General features: G+C 39.1%; 1 protein-coding gene across 13 annotated transcripts in view; it reads left to right on the top strand.

Moving 5' to 3' along the window:
* PTPN20 (protein tyrosine phosphatase non-receptor type 20) overlaps positions 1 to 24264 on the top strand; it is a 139020-nt gene that overhangs the window by 37149 nt on the left and 77607 nt on the right. For 3 of the 13 annotated variants that reach the window (XM_072739238.1, XM_072739242.1, XM_025989598.2), the window contains exon 3: positions 21823 to 21856. The exons of the other annotated variants lie outside the window; for them this stretch is intronic. In XM_072739238.1, the coding sequence (XP_072595339.1) occupies positions 21823 to 21856 (34 nt within the window). The remainder of the gene's footprint in view (positions 1 to 21822; positions 21857 to 24264) is intronic. 13 annotated transcript variants of the gene reach the window in all.

Raw genomic sequence — 24264 nt, 5'->3', positions numbered from 1 at the left:
GAAGTCCCAATAGTTCATTTTTGCTTTTGTTTCTTTTGCCTTCATGGATGTATCTTGCAAGAAGTTACTGTGGCCGAGTTCAAAAAGAGTGTTGCCTGTGTTCTCCTCTAGGATTTTGATGGAATCTTGTCTCACATTTAGATCTTTCATCCATTTTGAGTTTATCTTTGTGTATGGTGCAAGGGAGTGGTCTAGTTTCATTCCTCTGCATGTGGATGTCCAATTTTCCCAGCACCATTTATTGAAGAGGCTGTCTTTCTTCCAATGGATAGTCTTTCCTCCTTTGTCGAATATTAGTTGACCATAAAGTTCAGGGTCCACTTCTGGGTTCTCTATTCTGCTCCATTGATCTATGTGTCTGTTTTTGTGCCAGTACCACACTGTCTTGATGATCACAGCTTTGTAGTACAACCTGAAATCTGGCATTGTGATGCCCCCAGCCATGGTTTTCTTTTTTAAAATTCCCCTGGATATTCGGGGTCTTTTCTGATTCCACACAAATCTTAAAATAATTTGTTCTAACTCTCTGAAGAAAGTCCATGGTATTTTGATAGGGATTGCATTAAATGTATAAATTGCCCTGGGTAACATTGACATTTTCACAATATTAATTCTGCCAATCCATGAGCATGGAATATTTTTCCATCTCTTTGTGTCTTCCTCAGTTTCTTTCAGAACTGTTCTGTAGTTTTTAAGGTATAGATCATTTACCTCTTTGGTTAGGTTTATTCCTAGGTATCTTATGCTTTTGGGTGCAATTGTAAATGGGATTGACTCCTTAACTTCTCTTTCTTCAGTCTCTTTGTTAGTGTATAGAAATGCCATTGATTTCTGGGCATTGATTTTGTATCCTTCCATGCTGCCAAATTGCTGTATGAGTTCTAGCAATCTTGGGGTGGAGGCTTTTGGGTTTTCTATGTAGAGTATCATGTCATCGGCGAAGAGGGAGAGTTTGACTTCTTCTTTGCCAATTTGAATGCCTTTAATGTCTTTTTGTTGTCTGATTGCTGAGCCGAGGACTTCCAGTACTATGTTGAATAGCAGTGGTGAGAGTGGACATCCCTGTCTTGTTCCTGATCTTAGGGGAAAGGCTCCCAGTGCTTCCCCATTGAGAATGATATTTGCTGTGGGCTTTTCCTAGAATGTTCCAGGGCTTTTAAGATGTCAAGGAAAGTTCCCTCTATCCCAACACTCTGAAGAGTTTTGATCAGGAATGGATGATGTATTTTGTCAAATGCTTTCTCTGCATCTAATGAGAGGATCATTTGGTTCTTGGTTTTTCTCTTGCTGATATGATGAATCACACTGATTGTTTTACGAGTGTTGAACCAGCCTTGTGTCCTGGGGATAAATCCTACTTGGTCATGGTGAATAATTTTCTTAGTGTGTTGTTGGATCCTATTGGCTAGTATCTTGTTGAGAATTTTTGCATCCATGTTCATCAGGGATATTGGTCTGTAATTCTCCTTTTTGGTGGGGTCTTTGTCTGGTTTTGGAATTAAGGTGATGCTGGCCTCATAGAATGAATTTGGAAGTACTCCATCTCTTTCTATCTTTCCAAACAGCTTTAGTAGAATAGGTATGATTTCTTCTATAAACGTTTGATAGAATTCCCCTGGGAAGCCATCTGGCCGTGGACTCTTGTGTCTTGGGAGGTTTCTGATGACTGCTTCAATTTCCTCCCTGGTTATTGGCCTGTTCAGGTGTTCTGTTTCTTCCTGTTCCAGTTTTGGTAGTTTGTGGCTTTCCAGGAATGCATCCGTTTCTTCTAGATTGCCTAATTTATTGGCGTAGAGCTCTTCATAATATGTTTTTAAAATCGTTTGTATTTCCTTGGTGTTGGTAGTGATCTCTCCTTTCTCATTCATGATTTTATTAATTTGAGTCTTCTCTCTCTTCTTTTTAATAAGGCTGGCTAATGGTTTATCTATCTTATTAATTCTTTCAAAGAACCAACTCCTGGTTCTGTTGATCTGTTCCACAGTTCTTTGTTCTCGATTTCATTGAGTTCTGCTCAAATATTAATTAACTCTCTTCTTCTGCTGGGTGTAGGATCTATTTGCTGTTTTTTCTCTAGCTCCTTTATGTGTAAGGTGAGCTTTTGTATTTGAGTTCTTTCCAGTTTTTGAATGGATGCTTGTATTGCGATGTATTTCCCCCTCAGGACTGCTTTTCCTGCATCCCAAAGATTTTGAACGGTTGTATCTTCATTCTCATTAGTTTCCATGAATCCTTTTAATTCTTCCTTAATTTCCTGGTTGACCTTTTCATGTTTTAGCAGGATGGTCCTTAACCTCCACGTGTTTGAGGTCCTTCCAAACTTCTTGTTGTGATTTGGTTCTAATTTCAAGGCATTATGGTCTGAGAATATGCAGGGGACGATCCCAATCTTTTGGTATCAGTTCATACCCGATTTGTGACCCAGTATGTGGTCTATTCTGGAGAATGTTCCATGTGCACTTGAGAAGAATGTGTATTCAGTTGACTTTGGATGTAAAGTTCTGTAGATATCTGTGAAATCCATCTGGTCCAGTGTATCATTTAAAGCTCTCGTTTCTTTGGAGATGTTGTGCTTAGAAGACCTATCGAGGGTAGAAAGAGCTAGATTGAAGTCACCAAATATAAGTGTATTATTATCAAAGTATTTCTTCAGTTTGGTTATTAATTGGTTTAAATATTTGGCAGCTCCCACATTCGGGGCATATATATTGAGGATTGTTAAGTCCTCTTGTTGGATAGATCCTTTAAGTATGATATAGTGTCCCTCTTCATCTCTCACTACAGTCTTCGGGGTAAATTTTAGTTTATCTGATATAAGGATGGCTATCCCTGCTTTCTTTTGAGGACCATTTGAATGGTAAATGGTTCTCCAACCTTTTATTTTCAGGTTGTAGGTGTCCTTCTGTCTAAAATGAGTCTCTTGTAGACAGCAAATAGAGAAATAGAGAGGAGAGAAAGAAGGAAAGAAAAGAGAAGAAGAAAAAGGAAAAAAGAAAGAAAAAAAGAGAAAGAAAAAGAAAGAAATGGAATAAAAGGTTGGGGGAAGCAATCAGAAATCAAAAAGCAAAAAAAAAAAAAAAAAGAAAGAAAGAAAGAAAGAAAGAAAGAAAGAAAGAAAGAAAGTAAGAAAGAAAGAAACACGGGGGAGTATCTTCTGATTCTGTATATTTTAAGTCCCTTGACTTCCCCTGGAACTTGTCTGTCTAGCTGGTCTTCTGGGGGAAGGGCCTGCTGTGCTGATTTTCAGGTGTTAGCACTTGGGGGAGCTGCTCTGCTCTGCAGCCCTGGATTCAGCTCCCGCAGTAACTCCAGGGCTCTCTGTGTGCAGGGCCTGGAGGCTCCGGGGCGGGGCCACTGATCTGCTCAGCTCGGGGCAGGAGCGTCCTTGCTGTCCTGGGCCCTCCCGGCCTCTGCCTATCCCGGGGGAGGCCTGATCCTGGGCTGTGTCCTGGCGCCCTGTGCCCGGGGCCTGCGCTGTTGGATTCGCGCTCCCGCCCCGCAGCCCCCTCCGCGGAGCCCTTAGGGAGCTCGGCGCATCTCCCCGGGGCGCAGGTGCCTGTTAGTGTCCCTGGGCGCCCGAGGGCACCCCCGCCCTCCTGGGTCCTGCTCTAACTCCCTGCAGCCACTTTCCGCCCGGGAAGGTCGGTGCAGCTCCTGCTCCTCTGGGACGGGGCTCTCCTGTCCTGGGGACACTCGCCCCGGCCTCAGCCCGGCTCCTCGCGGGGCTCCTCCCCCTTGGAGGCCTTTTGATTCTTTATTTCTTTTTCCCCGTTTTCCTACCTTGATAGAAGCCGAACTCTTCTCACTGTAGCGTTCCACCTGTTCTCTCTTTAAATCTCAGGCGAATTCATAGATTTTCAGGATGATTTGAAGGTCATCTAGGTAATTTGTTGGGGACAGGTGACTTGGGGACCCTACTCTTCCGCTCTTTTGCCCCTCCTCCCCTCTTGGGAGGTTTTTGATGACTGCTTCAATTTCCTCCCTGGTTATTGTCCTGTTCAGGTTTTCTATTTCTTCCCGTTTTGGTAGTTTGTGGTTTTCCGGAAATGCATCCATTTATTCTAGATTGCCTAATTTATTGGCATATAGCTGTTCATAATAATTTTTGAAATCATTTGTATTTCCTTGGTATTGGTGGTGATCTCTCCTGTCTCATTCATGAATTTATTAGAGTCTTTTCTCTCTTCTTTTTAACAAGGCTGATTAATGGTTTATCTGTCTTATGAATTCTGTCAAAGAACCAACTCCTGGTTTTGTTGATCTGTTTCACAGTTCTTCTGGTCTCCATTTCATTGAGTTGCTCGAATCTTTATTACCTCTCTTTTTCTGCTTGGTGTAGGTTTTATTTGCCGTTCTTTCTCCAGTACCTTTAGGTGCAAGGTTAGCTTTAGTAATTGATTTTTTCCAGTTCTTTCAGGGATGCTTGTATTGCAATTTATTTCCCTCTCAGGACTGCTTTTGCTGTATCCCAAAATTTTGAACATTTGTATCTTCATTCTCATTAGTTTTCATGAATCTTTTTAATTCTTCTCTAATTTCCTGATTGACTCTTTCATCTTTTAGCAGGAGGGTTTTAACCTCCATGTGTTTGAATTTTTCCAAATTTCCTCTTGTGATTGAGTTCTAGTTTCAAAGCATTATGGTCTGAAAATATGCAGGGGACAATCCGAATCTTTTGGTATCAATTAAGACCTGATTTGTGACCCAGTATGTGGCCTATTCTGGAGAAAGTTCCATGTGCACCTGAGAAGAATGTGTATTCAGTTGAGTTTGGATGTAAAGTTCTCTAAATATCTGTGAAATCCATCTGGTCCAGTGTATCATTTAAAGCTCTTGTTTCTTTGGAAATGTTGTGCTTAGAAGATCTGTCGATTATAGAAAGCGCTGTGTTCTAGTTACCAAATATAAGCGTATTATTATTTAAGTATGTCTTAACTTTGGTTATTAGTTGATTGATATACTTGGTAGCTACCACATTAGGGGCATAAATATTCATGACTGTTAGGTCATCCTGTTGGATAGACCCTTTAAGTGTGATATAGTGTCCCTCTTCATCTCTTACTACAGTCTTTGGGATAAACACCCCAAGATTGCAAGAACTCATACAGCAATTCGGCAGTGTGGCAGGATACAAAATCAATGCCCAGAAATCAGTAGCATTTCTATACACTAACATTGAGACTGAAGAAAGAAATTAAAGAGTCATTCCCACTTACAATTGTACCCAAAAGCATAAGATACCCAGGAATAAACCTAACCAAAGAGGTAAAGGATCTATACCCTCAAAATTACAGAACACTTCTGAAAGAATTTGAGGAAGACACAAAGATATGAAAAAAATATTCCATGCTGATGGATTGGGAAAATTAATATTGTGAAAATGTCAATACTACCCAGGGTAATTTACACATTTAATGCAATCCTATCAAAATGACATGGACTTTCTTCAGAGAGTTGGAACAAATCATCTCAAGATTTGTGTGGAATCAGAAAAGACCCTGAATGACCAAGGGAATATTGAAAAAGAATACCAGAGCTGGGGGCATCACAATGCCAGATTTCAGATTGTCTTACAAAGCTGTAATCATCAAGACAGTATGGTACTGGCACAAAAACAGTCACATAGATCAATGGAACAGAATAGAGAATCCAGAAATGGCCCCTGAACTCTATGGTCAAGTAATTTTTGACAAAGCAGGAAAGACTATCCATTGGAAGTCTCTTTAATAATAATAATAATAATAATAATAATAATAATAATAATAACAACAGTCTCTTCAATAAATGGAGCTGGGAAAATTGGAAAGCCACATGCAGAAGGTGAAAACTACACCATTCTCTTACACTATACACAAAGGTAAACTCAAAATGAATGAAATATCTAAATGTGAGACACGAATCCATCAAAATCCTAGAGGAAAACACAGGCAACACCCGTTTTCAACTTGGCCACAGTAACTTCTTGCAAGATACATCTATGAAGGCAAGGGAAACAAAAGCAAAAATGAACTATTGGGACTTCATCAAGATAAGAATCTTCTGCACAGCAAAAGAAACAGTCAACCGAAAACTAAAAGACAACCTATAGAATGGGAGAAGATATTTGCAAATGACATATCAGATAAAGGGCTAGTTTCCAAGATCTATAAAGAACTTATTAAACTCAACACCAAAGAAACAAACAATCCAATCATGAAATGGGCAAAAGACATGAAGAGAAATCTCACAGAGGAAGACATGGACACGGCCAACACGCACATGAGAAAATGCTCCACATCACTTGCCACCAGGGAAATACAAATCAAAACCACAATGAGATACACCAGTGAGAATGGGGAAAGTTAACAAGGCAGGAAACAACAAATCTTGGAGTGGATGTGGAGAAAGGTTAACCCTCTTGCACTGTTGGTGGGAATGTGAACTGGTACAGCCACTCTGGAAAACTTGTGGAGGTTCCTCAAAGAGTTAAAAATAGAACTGCCCTATGACCCAGCAATTGCACTGCTGGGGATTCACCCCAAAAATACAGACGCAGTGAAAAACCGAGACACCTTCCCCCCAATGTTTATAGCAGCAATGTCCACAGTAGCCAAACTGTGGAGGGAGCCTTGATGTCCATTGAAACATGAATGGATAAAGAAGATGTGGTTTATGTATACAATGGAATATTTCTCAGCCATTTGAAAGGACAAATAACCACCATTTGCTTCGACATGGATGGAACTAGGGGGTATTATGCTGAGTGAAATAAGTCAATCGGAGAAGGACAAATATTATATGGTCTCATTCATTTGGGGAATATAAAAAATAGTGAAAGGGAATAAAGGGGAAAGGAGAGAAATGAGTGAAAATATCAGTGAGGGTGACAGAACATGAGAGACTCCTAACTCTGGGAAACAAACAAGGGATAGTAGAAATGGAGGTGAGTGGGTGGTTTGGGGTGACTGGGTGACAGGCACTGAGGAGGGCACTTGATGGAATGAGCACTGGATGATATTATGTTGGAAAATTGAACTCCAATAAAATAAAAATAGTTTTAAAAAAGAATGAGTTCAAGTCCCAGCAAAAGGAAAGGCAAAAGAGACGCCCACATCAGGGAATGTTCTGGTGAAATTTCCAAACACAGGGAGAATATCCTAAGAGTTTATAGTGAGGAAGAATAAAGCAATTCACAGGTAAAGAGAAGCACCTTCAAATATCATTAGCTTATCAGATTATCTCAGTGGAAGCCGCAAGAAAGGGTTTCTCAGACATGAAGTGTTGTCACATTTATCTTCAGTGTAAAACAAGAAAGGAATCGAAGGGAATGGAATAAGGAAGTAGGGATGTCAACCCTGGAGAAGAGAACCTAACAGTAGATGCTACACCACCCTGGCAGCGTGCCAAGAGCTGTTGTGAAGGGAAACGTTCTGTAGTGCTCCAGAGTGCAGGAGTGCAGTCAAAGATTACACAGGGAGACTGGCCGGACTTATTAATGCCCTGTGCTATTTCCTGATAAAATCTTGATTGTCAGAGGCAGGCCTATATGAGTTTGAATAGAATCGTAGAAGGAAATCTCTTTGAGAGATTGCAAGACCATTAAGTATAAAATCTAACTAGACCCTGAGATGGGATTATGACAATAAATATCATTATATATATACATATATATATATAATTAATATGTATATTAATTAGTAGAGAGGAAGCTATCTGGTATGGGCACAAAAAAAAAAAAGTGAGCCAGTAAATCTAGCGGTTTTGTTTTAGTTTAAAAAAAGTTCTTAACCCTGAATTTCTTTATTTTTTTTTATTTTTTATTTTTTTAAATTTTTATTTATTTATGATAGTCACAGAGAGAGAGAGAGAGGCAGAGACACAGGCGGAGGGAGAAGCAGGCTCCATGCACCGGGAGCCTGATATGGGATTCGATCCCGGGTCTCCAGGATTGCGCCCTGGGCCAAAGGCAGGCGCCAAACTGCTGCGCCACCCAGGGATCCCCCTGAATTTCTTTAAAGAAGGTTATTTGAAAAGTACAAGGTCTACTAGACTTGAGGGTTCTTCATTTATTCAAATCAAATTTTGGAAGTTTTGTAGACAAGTATATGTAGTCTCTTTTTTTTCTATAGGTTAAAATCACATATGCTTGAAAAAATCACTCTGCATGTGTCACTTCATTTAGCTATGTTGGATTAGAGGAAAACCTCACAAATATAGAAAACCCTGTCTCAAATAATTTATTCAACTCATTAAATAATCAGGGAGTAGTGCTGGTTGAAACAGTATTTTTAGGAATGGGTTATGTACCGTCTATTAGGGAAGGCATTTTGAAATCAGTTTGCTAAATTAGAAATAAAACTGATTAATGTTCTACAGGGCATCAAATCCATAACCTTTTAAGTCAGACTGCCTTCTTTTTTTTTAAATTTCATTTTATTGGAGTTCAATTTGCCAACAGAGAGCATAACCCCCAGTGCTCATCCCATCAAGTGCCTCCCTCAGTGCCCGTCTTCTTAACAAAATATCATTAAGGTAATAACTTTACTTCTGATATAAATATATGATCTGCAATTTTGGTTATTTGATTATTATTTATAACTCATTGTGCTATACCTCACAAAGTGTTTTGACCCAGGAGAGCTTTATCAAGTTTGAAACCCTTTAAAAGGGCAGTGGGATAGTAATCAGGGGAATTTAGAGTAGTCTGTCAATTTCTATTTTATGAATGGCCTAATTTATTAATTGTCCCAATATTGAAGGACATTTTGGTTTTCCCCCCGAATTTTTATTGTACCAAACAGTACTACAATAAACATCCTGTTCTTTGATCAATTTTTACATGTGTGAGTATTTCTATATGAGAGATATATAGGACTTCCTATATTTTAAATTTTATACACATTTAAAGGGGATTGATACTATTACAATTTACTTTCTCTTTAGCCTATTTCCTTAAACCCTCATCAATAGTGAATTGTATACATTTTAATAATTTTTCCCAACTGATGAATTAAAGTGATATCATGCTATTTTAATGTACACTTTCCTGAAAGTTAGCAAGGTTGTTAGGTTTTTTATTAGGCTATTTCCATTTCATCTGAATTTTCTGTTCTTGTCTTTTTTTTTTTTTTTTTGCTTTTTTTAAAAAAAATTTCTGTATTTTATAGCTAGTAATGTTATCCTGTATTCAGGATATGTATTCAACATAAGTCAAAGATCTCTCAGGTTCTAGCTTATCTTTTATTTTCTTTTATTTTTATTGAAATACAATAAAATGGTATTGTAATATAGTTTATTTTATATACAGGCAATAAAGTACTCATAAGTGTTAAAGCTCACTTTGTGAGCTTACAGTGAATTCTGACAAAAGGACTGCACCTTGTATAACTAGCACTCAGATCAAGAAGCAGAACAATATCAGAATCCTAGTGTATCTTTTGAGTCCCCTTTCAATCACTTCCCTTTCTCAAAGGAGAACTACTGCCCTTACTTCTAATACCATGTTTTGAACTTACTATAAATGGGATCACATTTTATGTACTCTCCTGAGTCTGACTTCTTTCACTTAATGTTATATTTTTGAGAATCAAACATGTTGCTGTATGTAGTTGTGATTTGTTCATTCTTACTGTTGAGTAATATTCTATTCAATGAATATACTACAGTTTATTTATCCATTTTATTTTAGGTGAACACAGTGTTACTAGTCCTTATTACAAATGGTACTACTATAAACATCCCTGAAAATGTCTTTTGGTGAATATATATATACTTGTTTATGTTGGGGATATATATAGAAATGAATTGAGGTTCATAAAGTATGCATCTGTTAAGGTGTAGTAGATGTTGCCTATGAGTTTTCCAAAGTGCTTAATCCACCAGTAGTGTTCAAAAATTTCAATTGCTCCACATCCTAATAAAAACTTATTTGGATTTTTTGTATTTTTCATTTTACCATTACATTTTGCTTTTAATTTTTATTTCTCTGTTGACTAATGAAATTGGGTACTTTTCTCATGAGTATTGGCCCCTTGAATATCCTCCCTTATCTGTTCTTTTATCTGTTTTATCTGTTCAAAGATTTTTCCCATTTTTCTTTTGAGTAGTGTGATTTTCTTCCTTTTAATTTGTAGACGTTCTTTATATATCATTTAAACGAGTTTACTGGGGGATCCCTGGGTGGCGCAGCGGTTTGGCGCCTGCTTTTGGCCCAGGGCGCAATCCTGGAGATGTCGGATCGAATCCCACATCAGGCTCCCGGTGCATGGAGCCTGCTTCTCCCTCTGCCTGTGTCTCTGCCTCTCTCTCTCTCTCTCTCTCTCTCTCTGTATGACTATCATAAATAAAAAAAAGTTAAACGAGTTTATTATAGGATACATGTATTGCAAATAGGTTTTCCCATTCTATGGTTTGCCTTTTGATTTTCCTTTTTTAAAAGTTATGTATGGGGATCCCTGGGTGGCGCAGCGGTTTGGCGCCTGCCTTTGGCCCAGGGCGCAATCCTGGAGACCGGGGATCAAATCCCACGTCGGGCTCCCGGTGCATGGAGCTTGCTTCTTCCTCTGCCTATGTCTCTGCCTCTCTCTCTCTCTCTGTGTGACTATCATAAATAAAAATTTAAAAAAAAATAAAAGTTATGTATGTATGTATGTAGCAATCTCTTCACTCATGTGGGGATCAAACTCATGACCCCTAGATCAAGAGTCTCCTATTCTCCCAACTGAGGCAGCCCGGCACCCCTGCCTTTTTACTATATAATTGCATCTTTTGATAAAAAGAAGCTGTTAATTTTAAGGAAGCCCAGTGTTTCAGTGTTTTTCTTTATGGCTAGTGTTTAAGAAATATTCACTTTCTCAAGTTCACATAAAGATATTTTCCTCTAAAAGCTTATTGTTTAACTCCCCAAATTTAGATCTATGATCCTTCTGGAATGAGTTTTGAGTATGGATCTTTAAATGAACCAGTACCTGGTATTGAAAGACTTTTAAAAAATATGTTCATGAAGGGTATTGGTATTTTCTTTTAATACTTTTGTCTGTTTTTGATAGCAGGGTAATTCTGGTGTCATAAAATGGTTTTGAGGAGTATTTTGTCTTTTATTTTCTGGAATACTTTATGTGGAATTGGTATTATTTATTCCTGAAATACTTAGAATAATTGAAGTCATAGAGGCCTAGAAGTTGTTTGTATGTCTCTTGAAAGATTTTTGACCCAAATTCAAGTTCTTTATTTGGATTTTCTATTTCTTGTTGTGTCTGTGTTTAAAATTTGTGTCTTTATACTGATGAAAGAAATCAAAGAAGACACAAATGAATGGAAAGTTACCCCATGTTCATGGACTGGAAGAATTAAAATTGTTAAAAATGTGTATACTAGCCAAAGTCATCTACAGATTCAATGCAATCTCTATTGATAATCCAAGGGCATTTTTTTTTACAGAGGTAGAAAAATCCTAAAATTTGTATGGTACCACAAAAGACCATCACACTTTGTTTTTCAAGGTATATTATAAAGCTGTAGAAATCAAAACAGTATGGTACTGTCATAAAAACAGATACATAGACCAATGGACCAGAACTGAGAGCCCAGAAATAAACTCATGTGTATGGTCAACAATATTTGACATGGGAGCTACTCTTGTCAATGAGTAGAATACTCAATGGAGATAAGACAGTCTCTTCTATAAATGGTACTAGGAAAACTAAGTACTCATATGTAAAAAAGTGAAGATGCACACACACACACACACACACACACACACACACACACTGGAGTGTCACTTAGCCATAACAAAGAAATTCAGCTATTTCCAACAACATGGATGGCCTTTTAAAAAAGATTTTATTTATTTATTTATGAGACACAGAGAAGCAGAGACATAGGTGGAAGGAGATTCAGGCTCCCTGCTGGGAGCCTGATGTGAGATTTTATCCTGGAACTCCAGGATCACCCCTAAGCTGAAGGCAAACTCTCAGCCACTGAGCCACCCAGGTGTCCCAACATGGATGGACTTTGATGGAATTATGCTAAAGGAAATAAATCAGGGAGAAAAAGACAAATACTGTATGGTCTCACTTATATGTGGAATCTAAAAAACAAAACACAAAGCACAAAATTATAGAAAAAGAGATCAGATTTGTAGTTACCAGAAAACGGGGGATGGGTTGGGGGGGAATTAGATGATGATAGTCAAAAGGTAAAAACTTCTAGTTGTAAGATACATAAAAGTATTAGGGATGTCATGTTCAACATGATGTATATCTGTTTAACACTGCTGTGTGGTACCTAAGAAATTTAAGAGAATCTAAATGAGATGATGAATAATAACTAAACTAATTTGATAATCATTTCATGATATACATAATTCAAATCATTGTGTAGTACACCTTGAACATATACAATATTGCATGTCAATTATATCTGAATAAGGGATGCCTGGGTGGCTCAGTGGTTATGTGCCTGCCTTCTGCTCAGGTTGTGATCCTGGAGCCCTGGGATCGAGTCTCACATCGGGCTCCCTGTGTGGAGTCTGCTTCTCCCTCTGCCTGTGTTTCTGCCTCTCTCTGTGTGTCTCTTGTGAATAAATAAATAAGGGTGTTGGAGAAGATGGCGGAGGAGTAGGGGTTCTCACCTCACCTGGTCATCCCAACTTACCTAGATTACTTTCAAACCATATGAAAACCTGTGAATCTGACCTGAGATTTAAAGAGAGAACAGCTGGAACACTACAGAGAGAAGGGGTTTTGCTTCTGACAAGGTAGGAAAGCGGGAAAAAAAAAGAATCAAGTGGGGAGAGGGGCCCCAGGAGTAGCTGGGCTAAAGCTGGGCACTGAGAGCCCCTGGGACAGGAAAGCCCAGCCTCAGAGAAGCAGGAACTTTAAAAAATCCACACTGAATTCTTCCTGGACAGAAAGACGGTTAGCAGGGAAATCGGGCAAAACTGCAGGAGGGCAGTAGAGCCTGCAGAACTGCAGGAAGGGCAGTGGAGCCTCCAGTCTCCTGGAGTCACTAGTAGAGGAAGGGCACCCTGGGGGAAAGGGCACCACAGTCTGTGGGCCGATCTCGTTAAAGGGCTGGAGCATGCAGCCACAGAGGCCTTGGGGAGAAACTGGGCAGTCAGGCAAGGACTCCGGGGAGATGAGGCTGCGCCCTGCTGCCTTCAGGAGCCAAGGCCCTGGATCCCAGGGCACAGAGTGGACACAGCCCAGGATCTTGAATTCTCCCAGGGACAGGTGGAGGTGGGTAGGGTACAGGACAGGGAGGACTCTCCTACTGCTGGGCACCCCCAAGCTGTGCAGATCCACCCACCTGCCCCAGGAGTATTCAGGCCAGTGCAGACTGGGAGACTGCAGTAGTTACTGTGGGAGCTGACTCCAGGGCTGGAGAGCTGGCCGCTGCCAGTGTGGTTGTTCCTCCTTGTGTCTCCATGTGCTTGGGAGAGGCGGAGCCCCAGGGAACAGGGGCCTCACAGGATAAACAGCTTCCACTGAGCCCGGCACCCGGCAGGGGGCGGGGCAGCCCCCCCCAGGGGCACACACCTGAGAATCAGCTCAGTAGGCACCTCCCCAAAATACCAGCTGGAAAAACAGGGGAAGAGCAAGATCTTGACCAAGAACCACTGGAAAGCTCCAGGGGAAGTCTAGGGATTTACAGTATATAGAACCAGAGGGTACTGCTCCTATTTTTTTTTTCTTCCTTTTTCAGGTACAACTCGTTTTTATATCAGACTAAATTTCCAATTTTTTTTCTCCTTTCCCATCTTAACTACAATATTTTACCACCTCTTCATTTTCAAGATTCTTCCTTTTTGACTTTAATATTTCTACAATTACAGTTCCTAGACATATTTTCTACTTCTAGATTACCTTCAATGTATTCAACTTAATTTTGGGATATATACAAGATATGTTTTTTGTTTTGTGTTTTTTGTTTTCTCTGCCTCATTTTGTTCTACAATGGTGGGAGTTAATACCTTATAAAACATGACCAGCATGCACTCAGAACCAAGTGCTATACTGTGCTGGTTCATTCTGTGAGATTCCTCATTCCCATTCTGCCCCCCTCTTTTATCTCATTTATGTTTTGGTGGTCAATGTTGGGGTTGTCTGCAAATATTTCTGATTTATATCAATTTGGGACTGAGCATCTTCTAACATACAGAACTTAATATACTCAGAAACAAGAGGATCACCCTCTAGAACCCCTCAGGTACACTACATTCTCCCTCCACTAAACTTCGTCACCAGCACCATCTCCCAGCCCAGCCCCCACTTTTTTCTTTTTTATTTCTCTTCTTCTTTGGGATTCACGGCCATACCACCCTGAACATGCCTAATCTTGTCTGATTCTGGCCTTTAGTTTTTTACTACTTTGTTTTAAAATTAGTTTTCACTTTAGTGGTCCTTTTTTGTTTGATTTTGTTCTGATCTTTGCTTTCAATTTCTGGTCTCTGACCGCGGCAGAATTATCTAGGGTGAAATTTACTTAGGTCGTGTTGACATTCTTGACTCAGCTCACTCATACAGCCACTCTGCACTGAGCAAGATGACTAAAAAGAACTCACCATAAAAGAAAGAATCAGAAACAGTACTCTCTTCCACAGATTTACAGATTTTGGATTACAATTCGATGTCAGAAAGCCAATTCAGAACCATAATTATAAAGCTCCTGGTGGCTCTGGAAAAAAAGGATAAAGGATCCAAGAGACTTCATGACTGCAGAATTTAGATCTAATCAGGCTAAAATTAAAAATCAATTAAATGAGATGCAATCCAAACCGCAGATCCTAATGACGAGGGTTAATGAGGTAGAAGAAAGAGTGAGTGACATAGAAGACAAGTTGATGGCAAGGAAGGAACCTGAGGAAAAAAGAGAAAAATGAAGACCATGAGGAAAGGTTAAGGGAAATAAATGATAGCCTCAGAAGGAAGAATCTACGTATAATTGGGGTTCCAGAGAACGCTGAGAGGGCCAGAGGGCCAGAAAGCATATTTGAAAAAAATCATAGTGGAGTACTTCCCTAATATGTGGAGAGGAAACAGCCATTCAGATCCAGGAGATAGGTTCCCCCACCCCAAAATCAATAAAAAACTATTCAACACATTGACATTTAATAGTGAAACTTGCAAATTCCAAAGATAAAGAGAAAATCCTTAAAGCAACGAGAGACAAGAGATCCCTAACTTATATGGGGAGAAATATTAGATTAACAGCAGACCTCTCCACAGAGACCTGGCAGGCCAGAAAGGGCTGGCAGGATACATTCAGGGTCCTAAATGAGAAGAACATGCAGCCAAGAATACTTTACCCAGCAAGGCTCCCATTCAGAATAGAAAGATAAAGAGCTTCCAATATAGGCAGAAATTGAAAGAATATGTTACCACCAAACCAGCTCTGCAAGAAATATTAAGGAGGACTGTGTAAAAGAAAAAGGAAGCCCAAAGAAATAATCCACAAAAGCAAGGACTGAATAGGTATTACGATGACACTAAATTCATATCTTTCAGTAGTAACTCTGAATGTGAATGGGCTAAATGATCCCATCAAAAGACACAGGGTTTCAGACTGGATAAAAAAGCAAGATCCATCTATTTGCTGTCTACAAGAGACTCATTTTAGACATAAGGACACCGCGGCCTGAAAATGAGAGGTTGGAGAACCATTTACCATTCAAGTGGTCCTCAAAAGAAGGCAGGGATATATCTGATATGGTCCTCATATCAGATATATTAGAGCTTGTCTCAAAGACTGTAGTAAGAGATGAAGAATGACACTATATCATACTTAAAGGCTCTGTCCAAGAAGAGGACCTAACAATCATCAATATTTCTGTGCCTAATACAGGAGCTGCCAAGTATATCAATCAATTAATAACCAAAGTAAAGACATACTTACATAATATACTAATAGTAAGAGACTTCAATATGGCGCTTTCTGCAAATGACACATGTTCTAAGCAGAACATCTCCAAAGAAACAAGAGCTTTATTTTTATTTTTATTTTATTTATGGTAGTCACAGAGAGACAGAGAGAGAGGCAGAGACATAGGCAGAGGGAGAAACAGGCTCCATGCAGCGGGAGCCTGATGTGGGACTTGATCCTGGGTCTCCAGGATCGCGCCCTGGGCCAAAGGCAAGCGCCAAACCACTGCGCCACCCAGGGATCCCGAAACAAGAGCTTTAAATGACACACTGGACCAGATGTATTTCACAGATATTTACAGAACTTTACATCCAAACGCAAATGAATACACATTCTTCACAAGTGAGCATGGAATTTTCTCCCAGATAGACCACACACTGGGTCACAAATCAGGTCTTAATTGATACCAAAAGATTGGGATTGTCCCCTTCGTATATTCAGACCATGATGCTTTGAAACTAGAACTCAATCACAAGAAGAAATTTGGAAGAAATTCAAACACGTGGAGGTTAAGGACCATTCTGCTAAAAGATGAAAGGGTCAACCAGGAAATTAGAGAAGAATGAAAAAGATTCATGAAAACTAATGAGAATGAAGATACAAATGTTCAAAATTTTGGGATACAGCAAAAGCAGTCCTGAGAGAGAAATAAATCGCAATACAAGCATCCCTGAAAGAAAAAAAAAAATCAATTACTAAAGCTAACCTTGCACCTAAAGGTACTGGAGAAAGAATGGCAAATAAAACCTACACCAAGCAGAAAAAGAGAGGTAATAAAGACTCGAACAGAACTCAATGAAATGGAGACCAGAAGAACTGTGAAACAGATCAACAAAACCAGGAGTTGGTTCTTTGACAGAATTCATAAGATAGATAAACCATTAGCCAGCCTTATTAAAAACAAGAGAGAAAAGACTCTAATAAATTCATGAATGAGACAGGAGAGATCACCACCAATACCAAGGAAATACAAACGATTTCAAAAATTATTATGAGCAGCTATATGCCAAAAATTAGGCAATCCAGAAGAAATGGACACATTCTGGAAAACCACAAACTACCAAAACTGGAGCAGGAAGAAATAGAAAACCTGAACAGGCCAACAGCCAGGGAGGAAATTAAGGCAGTCATCAAAAACCTCCCAAGACACAAAAGTCCAGGACCAGATGGCTTTCCAAGGGAATTCTATCAAATGTTTAAAGAAGAAACCATACATCTTCTACTAAAGCTGACCTGAAAGATAGAGATTGAATACTTCCAAACTCATTCTATGAGGCCAGCATCACCGTACTTCCAAATAAGACAAAGACCCCACCAAAAAGGAGAATTATAGACCAATATCCCTGATGAACACCATTGCAAAATTCTCAACAAGATACTAGACAATAGGATACAACAATACATTAAGAAGATTATTCACCATGACCAAGTAGGATTTATCCCCGGGATGCAAGGCTGGTTCAACACTCATAAAACAATCAATGTGATTCATCATATCAGCAAGAGAAAAAACAAGAACCATATGATCCTCTCAAAAGATGCAGAGAAAGCATTTGATAAAATACATCATCCATTCCTGATCAAAACGCATCATAGTGTAGCGATAGAGGGATCATGCCTCAGCATCTTAAAAGCCATCTACAAAAAGCCCACAGCAAATATTCTCAATGGGGAAACACTGGGAGCCTTTCCCTTAAGATCTGGAACAAGACATGCATGTCCACTCTCACCACTGCTATTCGACATAGTGCTAGAAGCCCTAGCCTCAGCAATCAGGCAACAAAAAGAAATAAAAGGCATTCAAATCAGCAAAGAAGGAGTCAAACTCTCCCTCTTCACAGATGACATGATACTGTACATTGAAAACCCAAAAGACTCCACCCCAAGATTGCTAGAACTTATACAGCATTTTGGCAGTGTGGCTGGATACAAAATCAATGCCCAGAAATCAGTGGCATTTCTATACACTTAACAATGAGACTGAAGAAAGAGAAATTAAGGAGTCAATCCCACTTAATGTTGCACCTAAAAGCATAAGATACCTAGTAATAAACCTAACCAAAGAGGTAAATGATCTATACCCTTAAAACTATAGAACACTTCTGAAAAAATTGAGGAAGACACAAAGAGATGGAAAAATATTCCAGGCTGATGGATTGGAAGAATTAATACTGTGAAAATGTCAATGCTACCCAGGGTAATTTACACATTCAATGTAATCCCCATCAAAAGATGATGGACTTTCTTCAGAGAGTTGGAAAAAATCATCTCAAGATTTGTGTGGAATCAGAAAAGACCCTGAATAGCCAGGGGAATTTTAAAAAAGAAAACCATGGCTGGGGGCATCACAATGCCAGATTTCAGGTTGTACTACAAAGCTGTGGTCATCGAGACAGTGTGGTACTGGCACAAAAACAGACACATAGATCAATGGAGCAGAATAGAGAATCCAGAAGTGTACCTTCAACTTTATGGTCAACTAATATTCGACAAAGGAGGAAAGACTATCCACTGGAAGAAAGACAGTCTCTTCAATAAATGGTGCTGGGAAAATTGGACATCCACATGCAGAAGAATGAATCTAGACCACTCTCTTTCACCAGACACAAAGATAAACTCAAAATGGATGAAAGATCTAAATGTGAGACAAGATTCCATCAAAATCCTAGAGGAGAACACAGGCAACACTCTTTTTGAACTCGGCCACAGTAACTTCTTGCAAGATACATCCATGAAGGCAAAAGAAACAAAAGCAAAAATGAACTATTGGGACTTCATCAAGATAAGCAGCTTTTGCACAGCAAAGGATACAGTCAACAAAACTAAAAGACAACCTACAGTATGGGAGAAGATATTTGCAAATGATGTATCAGATAAAGGGCTAGTTTCCAAGATCTATAAAGATCTTATGAAACTCCACAGCAAAGAAACAAACAATCCAATCATGAAATGGGCAAAAGACATGAAGAGAAATCTCACAGAGGAAGACCTAGACATGGCCAACACGCACATGAGAAAATGCTCTGCATCACTGGCCATCAGGGAAATACAAATCAAAACCACAATGAGATACCACCTCACACCAGTGAGAATGGGAAAAATTAAAAAGGCAGGAAACCACAAATTTTGGAGAGGATGCGGAGAAAAGGGAACCCTCTTATACTGTTGGTGGGAATGTGAACTGGTGCAGCCACTCTGGAAAACTGTGTGGAGGTTCCTCAAAGAGTTAAAAATTGACCTGCCCTACGACCCAGCAATTGCACTGCTGGGGCTTTACCCCAAGGAACAGATGCAATGAAACCCTGGGACACCTGCACCCCGATGTTTCTAGCAGCAATGTCCACAATAGCCAAACTGTGGAAGGAGCCTCGGTGTCCATCGAAAGATGAATGGATAAAGAAGATGTGGTTTACGTATACAATGGAATATTCCTCAGCCATTAGAAATGACAAACACCTACCATTTGCTTCTATGTGGATGGAACTGGAGTGTATTATGCTGAGTGAAATAAGTCAATCGGAGAAGGACAAACATTATATGGTCTCATTCTTTTGGTGAATATAAAAAATAGTGAAAGGGAATAAAGGGGAAAGGAGAAAAAAGTGGTAAATATCAGAAAGGGGGGGTAGAACATAAAGACTCCTAACTCTGGGAAACGAACTAGGGGTGGTGGAAGGGGAGGTGGGTGGGGGGTGGTGGTGATTGGGTGGTGGGCACTAAGGTGGGCACTTGACGGGATGAGCACTGGGTATTATTCTGTATGTTGACAAATTGAACACCAATAAAAAATAAATTTATTTAAAAAAATCCTAGAGGAGAACACAGGCAACACCCTCTTTCAACTTGGCCACAGCAACTTCTTGCAAGATACATCTATGAAGTCAAGGGAAACAAAAGCAAAAATTAACTGCTGGGACTTAATCAAGATAAAAAGCTTCTGCACAGCAGAAGAAACAGTCAACAAAACTAAAAGACAACGTACAGAATGGGAGAAGTTATTTGCAAATGACACATCAGATAAAGCGCTAGTATCCAAGATCTATAAAGATCTTATGAAACTCCACAGCAAAGCAACAAACAATCCAATCATGAAATGGAAAAAGATATGAACAGACATTTCACCAAAGAAGACTTACACATGGCCAATAAGCACATGAAAAAATGCTCTGCATCAATTGTACTGCTGAGGATTCACCCCAATGATACAGATGCAGTAAAAACTGAGACTCCTGCACCCCAACGTTTCTAGCAGCAATGTCCACAATAGCCAAACTGTGGAAGGAGTCTTGATGTCCATCGAAAGACGAATGGATAAAGTGATGTGGTCTATATATACAATAGAATATTACTCAGCCATTAGAAATGACTAATACCCACCATTTGCTTCAACATGGATAGAACTGGAGGGTATTATGTCAATCAAAGAAGGACAAACAATATATGGTTTCATTTATTCGGGGAATATAACAAAATAGTGAAATGGTTTAAAGGGGAAAGGAGAGAATATGAGTGGGAAAAATCAGGGAGGCTGACATAACATGAGAGTTTTAACTCTGGGAAATGAACAAGGGGTAGTGGAAAGAGAGGCAGGTGGGGAGATGGGGTGACTGGGTGATGGGCGCTGACGGGGGCACTTGACAGGATGAGTAGTGGGTGTTATAGTATTTTGGCAAATCAAACTCCAATAAAAAATATACAAAAAAAGTTTAAAAAATAAAAATAAAAATATACAAAAAATGATTAAATAAATAAAATCTTTGAAAAACAATTTTACCTGAGTAAAACTGGGAATTGAGCAGTAGCTTAAGAGATAAACAATATGTGGTATTTTCATACGTTTTATTACTCGACAATGAAAAAGAAAAAATCCTGTCACATGCTGCAACATGGATAGACCTTGAGGATATTAATGCTACATAAAATAAGTCAGTCACAAAAAGATGGATACTGTATGATTCCATTTATGTGAGGTATTTAAAATGATCAAATTCATAGAACAGAAAGTAGAATGAATGGTGGTTACCAGGTGCTGGGGGGAGCAGGAAAAATGAAGTAGTTGTTTAGTGGGTATTAAGTTTTAGATTTGCAAGATGGAAAAGTTCTGGAAATCTGTTTCACAATAATATGCATGTAATTAACACCACTTAACTGTATACTTAAAAATGGTTATTATCGTAAATTGTATGTGTTTTCTGCCACAATAAAAAAAAAGTGGAGGGAGTGCTTAGGATTGGAAAATTATCATTTTGTACCTATCCCAAAGACTGAGTCAGGCTGAAAGTGACAATGTATGCTAAATCTAGGTGAAAATTTCAATAAAGAGCAGGATGTGTGTAGTCACAAAGTGTCTCCCTATAGATTGTGCATTAATTGCAAATTAGGATAAAATAAAAACGTTTATAGGATATAAATTGGACTTTAATCAGTCAAAATTAATGTCACAAATGAGGGAAAAATGGACAGTGTAAGCTTTCAGATGTGAAATACTTTCTCAGTATCTCAGTTGAGAATGAATAATCTGAATTTAATTATGAAGAGACCTGAGAGCAAACTGAAATAAGGAGTATACTATTAAAGACAAGAACAGTGGAAGAGAGGGACTATGTTCTATTAAAATGCACGTGTCCAAAGTTTTAAAAATAATTTGTGTCTTTGAAGAAATTTATTTCCCTAAATTGTTAAGTTTGGTGGCATAAAAACTATTTTAGAATAATTTTTGATTTATAGATAAATTGTGAAGATATTACAGAACATCTGCAGTACCCCTTGTCTAGTTTCCCCTCTTGTTAGCATCTTATATTGCCAGGGTATATTTGTCAACATCTGGCCTTAAACTAGCCTTGGTATATGAATACAAACTAAATCCCAGACTTTATTTGAATTTCACCATTTTCTCGCCATTCGTGTTCTCTTCTGTTTCAGGATCCAATGCAGGATATCACATTGCATTTAGTCGGTATGTCTCCCCAGTTTTTTTCTGGTCTGTGATAATTTCTTTGTCTTTGTTTTTTGTGACCTTGACAGGCTAAGTCATGATCAGGTATCCTGTAGAATGTCCCCCAACTTACAGTTGCCTGATTTTTTAAAATGATTACACTGGAGTTATGGGTTTGGGGGAGGACTACCACAGAAGTGAAGTTCCCTTCTTGTCACATTATATCAGGAGGCACATGACATCCACATGAAACAACTGATACTGTTTAGGCTAGTCATTTGGTTAAGGTGGTATTTGCCAGAGGTGTTGTCTCTGCTGTAAAGTTACTGTACTTCCCTTGTCTCACTCTTTAAAAATGAATCACTACATGTAGCCTGCCCTCCTAGGTGGGGAAGGGAGCAAGAATCAAGCTCTACCTGTTGGAGAAGGGAGTATATGTACATTCTGGGGGATTATTCTGTATTATTCTCTTCTCCCCTACTTATTTATTTGATCATTTTTATGAGTATGGACTTGTTTATATTTTTTATACTTCATTATAATATAGTTGTTATTTGTTTTGTTGTTCAAATTGTTCTGTCCTGGCCCTTGGAAGGTCTTTCAGGTTGACTCCTGTGTCATATATCCCATGCTTTCACATATCCCATCCTTTAGTTTTTTGAGCACTTCACTACTTCATTGCATTACAAGATATTGCAGGCTTATCTTGCATTTTCCCCTGGTCTGGCTCTAGATTCAGCCATTTCTTTTTTTTTTTTTTTAATTTTTTTATTTATTTATGATAGTCACAGAGAGAGAGAGAGAGAGGCAGAGACACAGGCAGAGGGAGAAGCAGGCTTCATGCACCGGAGAGCCCGACGTGGGATTCGATCCCGGGTCTCTAGGATCGCGCCCTGGGCCAAAGGCAGGCGCCAAACCTCTGCGCCACCCAGGGATCCCGATTCAGCCATTTCTTGAAAGAGATTTGTTTTCTTTTCTTGGAAAATGGTATTTAGGAACCAAGATCTGGACACTGGACCTGTTTGTTGCTACTATAGTATCATTATTTCTGGCCTCTGGATAGTTCTTTTTAACAGATTGAAAAGTAATCACGTGGGGCAGCCTGAGTGGCTCAGCGGTTTAGCACCGCCTTCAGCCCAATCCTGGAGACCCGGGATCGAGTCCCATGTCGGGCTCCCTGCATGGAGCTTATTATTTCTATTGACTGACTTTTATGGTCATAGGACATATTTTCTTGCTTCTGTGCATGCCTGTTAATTGTTTACTAGATGTTGGATATTGCGAATTAAATTATTTTGCGGTGCCGGATTTTTTAAAATTCCTTTAAGAAAGTGTTTGGTATTTTCTGCCTTGCAGTTATATTACTTAAAGTTCAAATTGAACTTGATTCTTTTTGAGGCTTGCTATTAAGCTTTTTTTTTTTATTTTTATTTATTTATGATAGTCACAGAGAGAGAGAGAGGCAGAGACATAGGCAGAGGGAGAAGCAGGCTCCATGCACCGGGAGCCTGATGTGGGATTCGATCCCGGGTCTCCAGGATCGCGCCCTGGGCCAAAGGCAAGCGCCAAACCACTGCGCCACCCAGGGATCCCCGCTATTAAGCTTTTTAAAGGTGATACAGGGTAGCCTTTATCCTGGGGATAATTTAGTTTTGCTACTGAAGAAGTGTCTCTTCTGTGAACTCTCCCCAGTGCCCCATGTATTTTGAGATTTCCTCATTCTGGCTTGTAAGAACACAAACTTTTCTAGCCTTTACTAATCTCTGCTACTTTCCAATGATTTTCAAACATGTCAGGAATTGTCCTCCATATAAGCAGACTCCTATTCTGATTCTGTAAAGGATAAGAGAGGATTTCTTTGCAGATAATCAGATTCTCTTGTTCTGTACAGCTACTTCCTCTCTTGATATTCTGTGCTGCAAATTCTACTTAACTCAGCCTCTCTGAATTTTGATCTCTTTCTTTTCAACTCAATGAGGTCACTGGACTTTTTCCATTTTCTCCCTGATCTGTGGCATGGAAACTCCTTGAGGTTTTAACACCTCTGGCAAATACCACCTTAACTAAGTAAGGCTCACCTCACTTGTTTCTTTATTCTCTGAGATCATAGTTTGTTGGGCAATGTCTGAAAATTGTTATTTCAATGTCTTTTGTCCTATTTTCTGGTTGTGATTAAGTCCTGCAATGATAAATTCCTCAGAGGCAGAAGTGAAAGTCAATGGTGGGTTATTTTAATTTTCATTTGTTTATTAGGTGAGACTGGATTTTTTTATACATTTATTGGCCTGTTAAGTTTTCCTATTTGTGAGTTGCTTGTTTATAATTCTTACAGATATTATTTCTTTTAATTTGCTTCCCTAGCATATGAAGCTCCTTTTTAAGTTTGTAGAATTCCCTGTTCTTTGAATCTTGGTGTGAAGCAATAGTGG

The sequence above is a fragment of the Vulpes vulpes genome, chromosome 15, assembly GCF_048418805.1.
Source record: "Vulpes vulpes isolate BD-2025 chromosome 15, VulVul3, whole genome shotgun sequence".
NCBI lineage: Eukaryota > Metazoa > Chordata > Mammalia > Carnivora > Canidae > Vulpes > Vulpes vulpes.
The sequence above is the reverse complement of the archived record's forward strand: the minus strand, read 5'-3'. Positions and strand labels throughout refer to the sequence as shown.